This window comes from Lepidochelys olivacea, assembly GCF_965140295.1.
Source record: "Lepidochelys olivacea isolate rLepOli2 genome assembly, chromosome: 3".
Lineage (NCBI taxonomy): Eukaryota > Metazoa > Chordata > Testudines > Cheloniidae > Lepidochelys > Lepidochelys olivacea.
This window is the reverse complement of record NC_140413.1, coordinates 199,497,916-199,511,799: the sequence shown is the minus strand read 5'-3', so window position 1 is coordinate 199,511,799 and position 13,884 is coordinate 199,497,916. Positions and strand designations below refer to the sequence as shown.

The window sequence follows — 13,884 nt, the reverse complement described above, 5'->3', positions numbered from 1 at the left end:
AGCTTGGGGGGCAGGGAGGGCTGCCCCACAGCCAGACAGCACCTTGGCTCCCACAACCAGGTGCCTGAATGGGCTGGGCGATTTCCACCAGCTTCCAATCCACTGGCATCTGGCGGCTCAGGTTTGGAAGAAGTATAGAATTTTCAAAAATTTGCCTTTGGGACATGGTCAAAATAGCTTGTTAGATACTTTGTTTTCTGAATATGCTATACTGCACACTCTCACTTTCATAAAGCACTTTGAGAACCAAAGATGAATGATCATTTTGTATATTGAAAACATTAAGAAACCAATAGCATGCAAGAATTCTAACTCTGTCGCTTGCTGTTCCCACTAGACATATTCTTGGCTTGGTGAAGACTGTATCTTTAAAGAGAAGACTTCAAAGGAGCATGTCGCTGCTTTAGATGACTCAGAGCTTTTCTGAATCATCTCGTAGATCTCAACCCAGCCCCTACTGCCTCAAACTGTCACCTAATACAGTTCCTCACAATGCTGAATCATAAAGCAACCACCCGTGTTAGCTAACGGGGGTGGAATTCCATCCCAGCTGCTTTCCTTTAAGGAGCCAGAAGCAGTTATCCTCAGGAGAACAAGTAAACCTAGTGGGGCAGCGCTGCTCCATTGGCAGTCAAAATGCTTCAGTTTCACAACCAGCCTGAAAAAAGACAGAGGTCATGTACCAGCACCAGGCCACCAGTGTCACGAGCAGCATGATCCCATCAACCCAACTGACAACACACCCTCAACTCGGTTGGGAAATTCTGCTGCCTGGGCGGCATGCTTTCCAGCCATGCCAGGGTATATGATGAGATCGTTCAGTACCCGGCACAAGCTCTGGAGGAAGTGTGGAGTCTGCCACAGAATTAAGATAAAAATCTGTTGTGTTGTTGTACTCACCTCACTTCTCTGTGACTGTGAGACAGGGATACTCTACCAACATCCCATCAAGCAGCTGGAGAGCTTCCGGCTTCGCTGCCTAAGATCGATATGTAACATCAAGTGGCAGGACAGGATCTCCAACACTGAAGTCCTTGGGAGGTGGCAAATCCCTGGCATCGAGAGCATGCTCATCAGCGCTCAACTTTGCTGGGTCGGATGTATATACTTAAAGCAGTGCTATACAGTCAGCTGAGCACAGGAATGCATTTTAAGGTCGACATGTCTTTAGATACCTTGAAGGCCAACCTCTAAGAATTCAGGATAGACCTTAGAACCTGGGAACTTGTTGCACTGGACAGATACAGATGGAGAGGTTCGTGCCATGAGGCCATGCCCACTTTTAAGGAGAGGTATGTGAGGTCTCTGCAGGAGAAGAGAGCATATCGTAAGGCCAGTGCCTCAAACCTTTTTCCCAACGATGATTACACTTGAAAGATATATGCAGTCACATTTGCAAATCCAGGATCAGACTTGCTTCCCACGTGGGAATCCATAGAAACAAACCCAGAACTCACGTCAATGCTAGCTGAATGCTCATCCACCGAAGTGACAGGAGAATCCAACAGTCATTGATCAAAAGTGGAGATTGTGATATAGGGTCTTCGGGATGAACATTTGGAAGGGAGATAGCTATGTGCAGTGAAAAATGGATTTAGATAATGGCTGGATGTATGGCTCTTGAACAAATACCAGCTCCATCCATCCCCTAAGTGCTTGTCTGAGTTTTGGATTGTTGATGTCAATAAATTTTGATCTTTGTTCTTACAAATGTTGATGGCTGTAGGTGGTAGTTCTTTCAAAGCTTGAATAAGCAAAGAGTTGCTTTTGTCTTCAGACTGAAGCTCATGGTCTAAAGCAGAGTTAATGAGATTATATTTTTTGGCCACCTGCATGGTAGAAGAAATATCAACTCTTCAAGCACAAATCAGAGCGAAACTAAGTATTGTAAGGATTGATAAATAGCTCAAAGTGGTTGGAAGGAAAGTGTGCCATAATCTTACACATTTCTCTCATTACTCTCACTAAATCTTCCCTTCAGCGTTTCTTTTTGTAATGAAGGATTTCATTTCATTGAAGTTGGAAAGGTCTTCTCATTAAATTGTCAGTTTAACAGTTCAGTTTCACTTGACTTGATGTGGGCTTGAGTCCAAGCCTAGAGAGGGGTGACAACTATAATACGCCAGCAAAATTACTCTAAAAATGTCATCTTAGTACTGTACTTATGACGCAGACTCCCACAGTACAGGAATGAACGTATGTTTGGTTTACTGGGTTAAAACATGACAAAGTCTCTACTGATAAATTATGGACAGATCTAACATCTGCCTTTTATACTCTAAAATTGAGATGATCTGCAACATGTATAATCAGAAGGCACAATGAGTTTCCCTCCTCCTACTCTAAGTTCACAAAAAATGTTTAAATCATAAGTGTGTAAAGCCTAATGGGTGTGTAGTCTCTTGCCCTCAGTGATTTAGACCATTTGGACTGTATCTGATTGCTACCTACAGTTTTAGATTTATTCATGAAGGTTGCCCATCATCAGCTCTGTATGTAATGCAGAGCTGTAGCTGGGCATTCTAGCACCTGGGTGAGCAAGCATATTTGCACGCCCCAGAGGTGATGTGTGGGAGGGCACATGGGGTCACGTTTCTCTCCCCGCTCTTACCCCCCCCCCCCATTTCTGTCTTCCATTTGCACAGGAGGTTTTCAAACTGTGAGGGTGTGCTCCACAATTTGAAAACTGTCACCTCCTGCCAGGAGCTCGTGGATCAGAACCTGGTGGGAGCCACCTAGTCTGCTCAGGCCCTTGGGTCTTGGCGGTGTTGGAGCCAGGGTGTTGGCTGCCCAGCAGCCCTCCCTGCCCTGCTCCCTGAGCTGGGCTGAGCACTCCACAGGCAGGCCAAATGACACAGCTCCGAGTTGCGCCCCTGACGTGCTCTTACCACTTCTTTGAAAGAGCTTGGCGATGGCTGGCACCGCCCCCTGGAGCTCGCCCCTTGGGCTCTATGGATAAGGGCTGGCTCCAGGATGTGTTGCCTCTCCCCCGAAGGAACCCAGTGCCAGCTGGCAAGAGTGCATTGGGACAGGGCTCAGAGCTGTGCCACCCACTCTGCCTGGGGAGCACCTGGCCATGCAGAGGCAGTCCGGCTTGGGAAACAGGGCAAGGAGGGTTGCCAGCCAGCTCCCACAGTACAGAAAGCTAGGGGCCTGAGCATGCCATGTGGCTCCCACCAGCTTCTGATCTGCTGGTTCCTGGCAGGAGGCAATGGCTTTCAAACTGTGAGGCACGTCGCCACAGTTTGAAAACCTCTGTGCTAAATGGAAGGCAGAAATCTGGGGGGTGGGGACATGTGATTCCATGTGCTCCTCCCCACACTGCTCCATTTTTCAGCCCCCACTGTTTTGTACCCTGGGCTGCTGGTCTGCTTGCCCCGCACTGGTTACAGCCCTGACGTAATGATGGGGTTCTATGTGTTTGGGGTGTTCGGGCTAATTGTGTGACCCTTGCAAATCATTCATATAAATTATGATGGGCCTGTTTAGGTTTTTCTTAAGTTTTCTTTTTCTATCGTTTTTTATCCTTGTTTGCTTCTTCCCTAAAGGCTGCAGTTCATGCAGCTGTTCTCGTAGTTAAGAGTAGCTTCAGTAACTAATGCTGCAATTAAGATTCCCCTCATTCTCCCACCCCACTTCCCCTGTGTGTGTGTGTTGCTTTTTGTGCCATGGCAGTAACCAAATAAACACACATGAAAACTAATTCTAAAAATGTTTACTTACAGAGTTTTTTCTGTGTTCCGATATGGAATCGTAAAAACATAGGAGAGGTCAAGTCCAGCCACTGTGTTTAGGTTTACTTGGTCCTTCCTCAACCATCTCTGATGGGTTTTTGTCCAGCCATCCAGTGATGTGGATTCCACAACTTTCCTTGGAAGCCTATTCCAAAACTTGATTTATCTTTATAGTTACAAGTTTTTCTGTAATAGCAAACGTAAATCTCCCTTGTCACAGATTAAGCCCATTTTACTACTTGTCCTACTTTCAGTGGACAGGAACAATTGATCACCATCCTCTTTACAACAGCCCTTAACATATTAAAAACTTATCAGGTCCCTGCTTAGTCGTTGTGTGTGTATGTGTGACAAAACTAAGTAGCCCCAGTATTTTTAATCTTCCCTCATGGGTCAGGTTTTCTAAACCTTACATTGTTTTTGACTCTCCATTATGTCGGCATCCAGAATTGAACCTAGTACTCCAGCGGAGGCTTCACCACTGCTGAATAGAGTGAAATAATTACCTCCAGTGTCTTTCTTATGACACTCCTGTTAATATACCTCAGAATGACATTGGCCTTTTTCTCAACTACATGGTTGACTCCGAATCCATTTTGTGATCAACTATAATCCCAAGACTATTATCAGCAGCACTACCACCTAGCCAGTTATTACCCATTTTGTAGTTGGGCATTTGATTCTCCCCCTTCCCAACTATAGTACTTTGCCTTTCTCTCTATTGAATTCCTGTTTTTTTGGATTGCAGACCAATTCTCCAATTGTTAAGGTCATTTTGAATTCTAATCCTGTTTTCTAAGTGCTTTCAACTCCTCACAGTTTGCTGTCATCTGCAGATTTCATAGGCATACTCTCCACTCCATTATCTAAGTCATTAATGAAAATATTGATTAGTATGGGATCCAGGAGAAACCCTGAGGGACCCTACTAGAAACACTCTCCCAGTTTGACAGCGAACCATTAATAACTATCGAAGTATGATTTTTCAACCAATTATGCACCCACCTCTCGGTAATCATCATCTTTCCCTAGGTTGCTTATGAGAATGTCATTTGGGACTGTAAAGCCTTATTAAAATTAAAATATTTCCTCTCTGCTGTTCACTTCCCCCACCCCAATCCACTAGGTCAGTAGCCCTGTCAAAGAAAGAAATTAGGTTGGTTTGGCTTGATTTTTTTTTTTTTTTTTTGACAAATTCATTCTGGCTATTCTGTATAACCCTATTATCCTTTAGGTGCTTACAAATTGATTAATAATTTGTTGGCATTTAAGAGGCTTTATTTTTAAGCAAAAATTTACAGTAATTTATGTTTTGGAACTGGTACAGTAGTTATCAAGTGCTTGTGTCCCTTTTTGGGCTATCAGTGCCCTCTAGGGGTAAAACTGAAAATTGTCATAACTACTCCTTTTCTTAAGAATAACCACATAGTTAAGAAAAAGAGGACTTGTGGCACCTTAGAGACTAACAAGTTTAGTGCCACAAGTCGTCCTTTTATTTTTGCGGATACAGACTAACATGGCTGCTACTCTGAAACCTGTCACATAGTTAAGGTTAAACTTTTGTCACAGTTATTTTTAGTAAAAGTCACCGACAGGTCCGGGCAATAAACACAAATTGACCTGTCGTGACTTTTATTAAAAAATAATGAGGGGAGAGAGGGCAGGAGGGGGAGGAATGACACCTGGATCCCCATAGGTGTGGGGAGGGGGCTGACAGTCCCAGTCCCAGCCCCACCGCCACGAGGGGAGGGGAAGGTACAGTCCCAGCTCCAGCCCCTGCCAAGGCTGCAGGGTGGGGGCACACAAGAGCGGCTCCAGCTGCAGGGGGTGGGCGCACAGATAATAATTAGATATTATGTTAAGCTGACAATGGTAATGTAATAGGAATCCTTTATTGAATCTTGTCTCCGTGTTTTAAATTTCTAATGCAAGATGTTACAATTGTTCATATTCTGATCATTCCTAACTTTTTTTTCTTGGTTTGCAGATGAAAACACTAAGGAAGCTTTGCAGGTGAAGAAAAGTCTGAGTGAGAAGGTTTCTCTTTACAGAGGTGACATTACATTGCTTGAGGTTGACGCTATAGTTAATGCAGGTAAGTAATCTTTTAATGTGGTTATATTTAGAAACTTATAGTATTCTTTACACTTCTGGGGAAAAAAAAGATATATAACATGACTATATGCTGTGGAAACCATAACATGTCGAAACTGTTGCTCATAAAGTTTGCAATCTGCGTGCAGCAGATAACTTCATCCTGTGTGCCATTATTGTTAGACTTTTGTAAAAGCACAAACTGTGTTGGGTATACGATATAAGATCACTCTTGTCTATTTTTTTTTCCTTAATTTGGATAGTTGAGAATTTGCACTGTATGTGGCAAAACACTAAAATTAGATGTTGGAGATTAGCTTACTGTAATATGACCTACCTGAGACTCGATGGTGAAGAATGCAGCAGGTGATTTATTTTAAGAGTATTTCACTTGGAGATGAGAACTTTGGGAACTGTATCAACTTCTTCCTGGCTTTTATGTGTATCTTAAAGTTTTGGGGCTGACATGTAAAGTCCTGAACGGCTTGCTTGAGAAACCATCTATCTCTTTATACTGTACTGCCAGGTTGCATTCAACGGAGACTCTGGTGCTGTTTTGAGAGAGGGAGCTGCTGGCATCACATTCTTCATGAGAGAAGACCCCGTTACTTAGACATTCATTTCCCTCCATAGTAGGAATAAGCAGAATGTCTTGACCTTTGTTGGCACAGTACAAAGCCCACCAGTTTGTTTAGGCATTTGGAGAGAGTTGTGGATCTAATTTTTTCCCCTGTGGAGTATCTTTGTTGTAGTTATTGGGTGTAACAGATGTACTTTATTGTTAAAAGTGCTGCGTTACTTGGAAGTTGTTCTTGTGGTTTTGTCTATTTAAATATTGCAAGGATACCTGGAGCCCGACAAAAGTTTTCGTATTGTATAAAGAAATAACATTAGGGGTTTTTTTTTTGTTAGCATTAAGTCCTTTTAAAATTTAACCTCACAAAAAATTTTGTTGGAGCTGGTTGGATTCTCATAAAGATTTAAAACAACTGATATGGAAGGAGCTAAATGAAAGAAGAAGAATGGATGAATCTGAGCTATTGAATATCTATAAAATACTTATGCAAATAATTATGACCAAGCGTGAATTAAACTGAATGGCAAAGTGGTGTTAAATTTTAAGTTGTGGTGGGTATTCCATAGATAGTGTCTGTGGAAAATGTGCTGATGTTTCTCAGGGCTGTTTTTTACATAGAGTGCATAAAATTGTGATCATGGGGAGGAGGGGAAGAATCATTTTCAGTATATTTCTTTCCAGATCCCAATCTGCACTGTTACTCCAAGCATCACAGCTAAATGGAAGGCGGAACAATTGCTAAACCATCTGTTAATTGTTAGGTTAATGCCTAAACTAGCAGAATTTCATTAAACTTATGACTCTATGGGGAAAAAAAATCCATGAAACGAAGTTGCACTAAACTTGCTGTTAGTTGAGTTGTAAATACACAATTTTTTTTTAAAATCCTGTATTTTACCATTGAAGCCATGGGTGGCGGGTGAAGCTTCCCCTTGGGGAGGCTAGCGCCCTGCTCGCTGCTCTCAGCCCCCCCTCATCCAGGGCGGACGGGGGTGGGTGGGTGGGTGGAGAACTGAGAGCTTGGCACTGGCCAGGACAGCAGCGGAGCCCCTCCCCTGTCCTTTTCCACCCCCACTCGCTCCTTTCCACCCCCACTGCCATGGTTCCGAGATGGGGCCACAGCAGGAAGCCGGAACACCTCCAGCTACAGGGCTGTGGCAGGGGGAGATGTTTCCAGGGGTGCCAAATTGGCCAGTGCCCTTGGACACAGGCCCCATGGGCACGTGCCGCTGTCCCCTCCCTCCCCAAGCGGCATGAAGTTGACAGAGTTTTAGGCTCCTCAAGCTTCCATTACTCACCGCCTATGGTTGAAGCAACATTAATGACCCTTGTTATTTAGGACATGCAGTTTACCTTAATGCAGCAAAACATTCTGTTCATTATCTTGTTCTATCTTTGTTATATTTGGAGGTAGATAACTTGGAAAATAGCTTCCCTCCAAGTTATTAACCTACTTCCTTCACACAGGCACAAGATGATATACACTGGCTTTCCATTTGTATTTTACTTGGTCTTTATTGAAACACTCAGAACAACTGAGTAGTGCTTGAAAAGGAAGCTGCCATATATGGGTTTTTTTTTGTTCTTATAATTTGTATCTCTCTTGCTTGGAGAGAAGACTGCAGCTGGCTGAAATTTTGACTATTTTTCATAAAGGCCTTTTCTCGTTTTGAAAAAAAAATTTTTTTTGCAACTTCTAAATTTTCTGTTTTTCAATTAAATTGAATAAATATTTAGGTTTTTCTCTTTTGGCTTATCAGTTTTCCTCCCCCCATATCTTTTCCCCTCTTCCTTACCTTCCAAGCCCCGTTTTGTTATAGAGGGGAGGAGAAGTGAGACTGACTGAGTGGTGTGGAGGGAAGAAACCGGAGGGGGAACAAAAGAAATGAGAGAAATTTTTAAACCCGAATTGTTTTGAATAAAAGAAAAATGACTTCCTTTTGAAACCTGCAGAATGAAAATGAATTTGCAATTTTGAATTTTTTTGCAAATCATTTTTTTCCCAACCAAGTCTGCTAAAGACCCAGTCTATACCTATTGTTTTCCTTCCCAAAACTTGCAATGATTATTTCTAATCTGAGAAACTGCAACATGATTAGAATCTGAAAGATAAAGTATTACACTCAACCATTGCCAATAAAAATATAAGAAAACTGTGATAGTAATGAAAAGGAGATGTTAATATCTTTCTCCCTGGACAATGCTTCGCTAGCAATTACCAGGGTCTTGTGTATTCTCTGGTCATAAGATTTTTGTACAGTGATTGTGCAGTAAATTCTACATTTTTTTTTCAGTTTTTTTTTAAAAAGTTTCTAACCCTTATGATTGCAGTAAAAAGTTTCTCTCTTCTACTTTATTCACATTTAAATAATTTGCGTGTCTCACTTTAAGGCATTTTCTCTAGTCCTCAAAGAGCTCTCTATCTGTTGAGTTTATCAAAAAGAAGATTGAGGTGACTTAATCAGTATATAAGTTCCTTCATGGTCATGGGGCGGTAAGACCACCTCTAACAGGCTCTTTAATCTAGTGGAGAAAGACATAACAAGAACCTATTGCTGGAAGCTGAAGCCAGACAAATACAAATTAAAAATAAGGTACAGACTTTTATATGTGGGGGTGATTAACCTTTGGAACAAACTACCAAGAATTGTCTTTCTTGATGCCTTCAGATGAAGACTGATGTCTTTCTGGAAGCTATGTGTTTATCCAAGCACAAGCTGTACTTTAGGGTTATAGGATTCAGAATAACTGGATGGATGAAATTTAATGGCCTGTGATATAGAGGAGGTCAAGTAGATGATCTAAGTGTCCCTTCTGGCCTTAGACACTATGAATCTATAAAAAGGTGCAGCTTTGCTGTCCTGAGACTGTAGGCAGCCTGAAAATGTGTGGAAGCTGTATATTCTGTTTAATCTTAATGGTTTTAGCTTTGAAACCTAATAAGTTTTAAAACTTCACTGCTCATTATATAGCAGCGATATCCAGGTGATGTCCCACAGTTGCAAATTTTCTTCCTCTTCTCAAGTCATCTGTACACATTTCTCCCTAGCAAATTTTATGTTGTAGTTTATATATTGTCAGTACTAAAATACTTTGCAAGTTCACAACTGGAACTGCAAGGAGAGCATAAACTGAATTAATAATTTTTTTTTCATTTTATTGAAAACCTTAATTTTTTTAATTTGAATTAAGTTGCCACAGAATTTCCACTCTGCTGCCACAGTTTGCCATAGAATTTGCTACAGAATACGTATGTTGTAGGATTAACCCAGGTGGATTACATTACATCATGAAGTTAGGAAACAGAAACCAAACAAACCACCCATCATGTCTCAGCGAAGTTATGTGAAAAGTGTTGCATGCTATTCTTCTGTAGGATACTCAGTCACTTGGCAAAGCTGTGCCAATGTTTTAAGAAAAAAATAGACCCCAAAAATAATAATTAAAACCTAAGAATAGTGAGCTGGAAATAAAACCTAAAAATACTGGGTGACAGGGAATGTAGAAACAGCCAAGTGAAGAAATAGGAACCCCTTTATAGTGTCACTCACTTGCTTTTTGTTGAGAACTCTCCTTAAGACTAATTGTAGAAAATTTTTAAATATCATCACTCAATTTGTTGAAGTAGCTCTGACTGATACTGGCCATATGGCCAATTGCCTGTAGCTTTGTAGAGGTTACTGGAGAATGTATGCTGTCAGTAAGGGCTTTTCAGCTGTCTCACTCCACCATCTAGTCACTGTGGCCTCAATTTATCAGTTTGCTGAGCACCTTGACCCTTGATCCATCAAAGCGTTAAGCACATGTTTTTACTTTAAGCACCAGTAGTCCCTGTGAAGTGAAGCATGTGCTGTTTGCTGGATTGGGGGCAAAATGCTCAGCATCTTTCAAGATCAAGCCTTTTATCTCTGTGAGCAGAATGTAAACTTGATCCCTTCCTCACTCCATGTATGTAGGAGTCCCTGCCTGTGTCGCCTTCCTTTGTGCTCCCTCATCTGAAAATAAGATAAAATAGAGCCACAACACAGAGACGCATTTCCAGCCATTTCCTCCATGACCTCAGTGCAGTCCTTTCTGATCCATTGGTGGAATTACAAGCAGCGGTGAAGAGACTGTATTCAAACGGTGGTGATTTATCATCCCATCACAGCATATGCTTTTAAGAATGTGATGAAAAAAGTCTGAGATTTTTTCCCCCCATATCACTTTTCCAATGAAGTTCAGGGAAGAAAGTGTTTTATATTCATTTATACAAAAGTGCTAAGTTTGTGATTTAAGTCAAAATTTGTTTGTGCCTGGACACAGGGAAACTGTAGGTTTTTTTTCCAGTTTTTCTAGTTTACAGATTAAAGGTTTTTAATCACATAGAGTAGAACCTCAGCGTTACGAACACCAGAGTTATGAACTGACAAGTAAATACCACACTTCGTTTGGAACCAGAAGTACACAATCAGGCAGCAACAGAGACCCTCCCCCCCACAAAAAAAAAAGTAAATACAGTACAGTATGGTGTTAAGTGTAAACTACTTTAAAAAAAAAGAGAGAGATTTGACAAGGTAAGGAAACTATTTCTATGCTTGTTTCATTTAAATTAAGATGCTTAAAAGCAGCATTTTTCTTCTGCATAGTAAAGTTTCAAACCTGTGGTAAATCAATGTTTGTCTGCAAACTTTTGAAAGAACAACCATAACATTTTGTTCAGAGTTACAAACAACCTCCATTCCTGAGGTGTTCGTAACTTTGAGGTTCTACTGTACGTGGACTTTTGTTTTTTAATTTAAATGTAATCCCAAAAGATGTTACCCGCATTCAAAAGTGTTCTAAAAAGCTTTTGGTTGCAAAAAACTTGAATATAAACAGAGACTCCGTTTAACCTTAGTAAACAAGGAAATCTGTGCTCACTCTCAGTATCTTGATTTGTGTTCTCTTGTGTATATCTACTTTTATATGTTTCATTGTTTATTAAAGGAGTTACAAAAGTTGATGAGGCTACAAAATGGAATTAACCATTGAATGCTGTCCAGCACATGAGTCACTCAAGGCAAAACTAAACATCAGTACAACTTGTTGTTCATGAAGTACCGGCCCTAAAAAACACTACTGAAAACAGGAATGAGAATGGTGTACTGTAATTTACCTGAACTGTTGACAGTTTCCATGGTTTTTTTTTCCCTACGAGTTCAGATGGCAGAGTGCTGAGTATAAAATCTAGGCTGGTTTATTCTTAAACTAATTAAAATGGCCGTAAATCTTGCTATTCTTGGGTTTGGTAGTTCACTATGCTTTTTGCAGTCATGTTTCCTTTTTGAATTTCTGGCAAATAAATATCACTTCAAATCTGAAGTTTACTTTCAGGGGAAATAACTCTCATTTCTTAACATTAAAGTAACTTGTGCTTCGTTACACTGTGGTGTCGAATTGTTTCATGTGCTTTTGTGCAATCAAAGGAGCCAGGTAGGCATTCTAGAATTTTAGTCAACACTGGTGATTGAGCAGAGGCTCCCCTTTGATATGGACACAGAGGCAAAATGAGGACAGATGCGTGCCTGGAATTAAGCGGCAGGCCCCAACTTTTATTAAACTGTAACACAAGGGAGTGCCACTGTTCCCTATTCCCTCATACTCTCCTATACCAGACATTTAATTGGTTACAGTGTTGCTTGTCATATAACCCATAACTGGCACCAGAATTACAGGGCTCCTTGCCATATAACCTATACTACAGGATAGGCTCTCCTCAGCCTACCCCCCAGGATTCAGTTCTGAGTCTATGCACCCTCCTCTCCGCCTCCATGAGGGGTGAGCAGGATGCAGTCCTCAGGCCCTGAAGGCCACAATTTCTGACCTCGGCCTGTGAGGCCCAAGGCACAAAAATCCCAAGTCTTTTACTTCTGGGAACCATTCATTTTATTCTCTTAACTGCACTGGAAACTGGCCACTGGGGGTGCAGCAATTAGCTTGGTCACTGCCCCGCCCTGACTACATGGTCTGGTACCACAATTCCTGTCCAGTCCATTTCCATCACATCCTGTAGCAGTCTGTTAGAACCTCCATCGCCAACTGTACGCCCTCATTTCTGAAAACTTCCGGCTGATAACAGATGGTCCTATGCCCCATCACTGAAGTTCCAGTGTCTAGGAATATGCTTTCCATTGGAGTCAAACTGCTTTGGCCCTGACACCCAGCTGAGCTCCAGCTTCAGTCCTGCGTGCCCTCTTCTGGGCATAATGCGGTATATAGTGCTCACAAATCCAGATGTTGCATACATTTTGTGTAGCTTCTCAAATAAAAAAGCACACGGGGTTAGGTAAGATTTTGTCTTCTACTTTAGTGCGGATATAAGTCGTGTAATGCATTGATTTCCAGTACCCTATTACCTGCACCTACCGTGGGCCAAAGCCCCCTGCAGCCTGTGACATAGCTGCCCTGATCCTGAAAGAAAGAGTACCAATTTTGGTGGGGGGGTCAAGTAGTGCAAAGTTTTTCTCAATACTGTGCCGAATTGGTATCTCATCAGGCAGCTGCCATCGTGGTGTATGAACAATAGTGCTGGTTGCAAGCCCTGTATTTTTAGAAAAGTTCTCATTGCCTTTACAGGGTGCAAGCTGCCATTTGCATATTCCTTCAACACCAGCTCGCTCATTCTAAAAGCACCAAAGAAAGCAACAACAAATGTTCCCTTGATTAAATGGCCTCCCTCCCACATCTGCCCAGCCTGTACTAACTCTGTCCAGGTTTCCTGTGTTACAGATAACCTGTCCGCCCCTCCTAGACCACCTTTCTAAGAGTTTCTCCACTCAGAAATGCCCACAATGGTCTGGGAAACCTACCAACCTATTCCAGTAGGATGGGCCTGCTAGCTGACCAGAGACAGGGAAGAGAGCCAAATTGCAGTAAGTCAAAGACATCACATATTACACCACCTAGTGTGTAAGTATGGGCCATCCATGGTGAAGCCCTTCCTGTGCCCTAAATTACCTGAATTCTGAAAGGCTGGCCTTATAGGCCCTCATAGTCCATGGAGCAGCAGAGTCCTTTATTAGTCCTACAGAAGTCTTGGGCCAAGGTTTCAGAGTTGTTGAGGCATTACCTGTGGATGTGTGAGCTGGTGCGTGAGGTGACTTTCCAGAATCTGTCAGCCTGAAATTGAGAGAGAGCATCAGCAACACCCTTATCCACTCCCGGGACATGAACTGCACAAAAAAAAAATGTTAAAATGCAAGCAGTGTAAAACAAAATCTCTCATCACCCTTGTTTCCTGAGTAGTCTTAGCCAACTGTCTACTTACGATAGTGACCGCAGTTTCATTGTCTTGTCAGAAATGGACTTTTCTGAAAGTTTTTGCTTCCCAAATAATGAGTGCCATCCATATAGGGGAAAAAATTCAAGGAAGGTGATACCCTGTAATACCCTGAGCCCCCCAGCTTTCTGGCCACCTCTGTGCACATCACTCTCCTTGAAAGTAAACCCCCAAACCTG

General features: G+C 41.9%; 1 protein-coding gene across 3 annotated transcripts in view; it reads left to right on the top strand.

The window, feature by feature from the left end:
- MACROD2 (mono-ADP ribosylhydrolase 2) overlaps nucleotides 1–13,884 on the top strand; it is a 1,326,034-nt gene that overhangs the window by 51,612 nt on the left and 1,260,538 nt on the right. For all 3 annotated transcript variants that reach the window (XM_084624011.1, XM_084624010.1, XM_084624009.1), the window contains exon 3: nucleotides 5,722–5,829. In XM_084624011.1, the coding sequence (XP_084480137.1) occupies nucleotides 5,722–5,829 (108 nt within the window). The remainder of the gene's footprint in view (nucleotides 1–5,721; nucleotides 5,830–13,884) is intronic.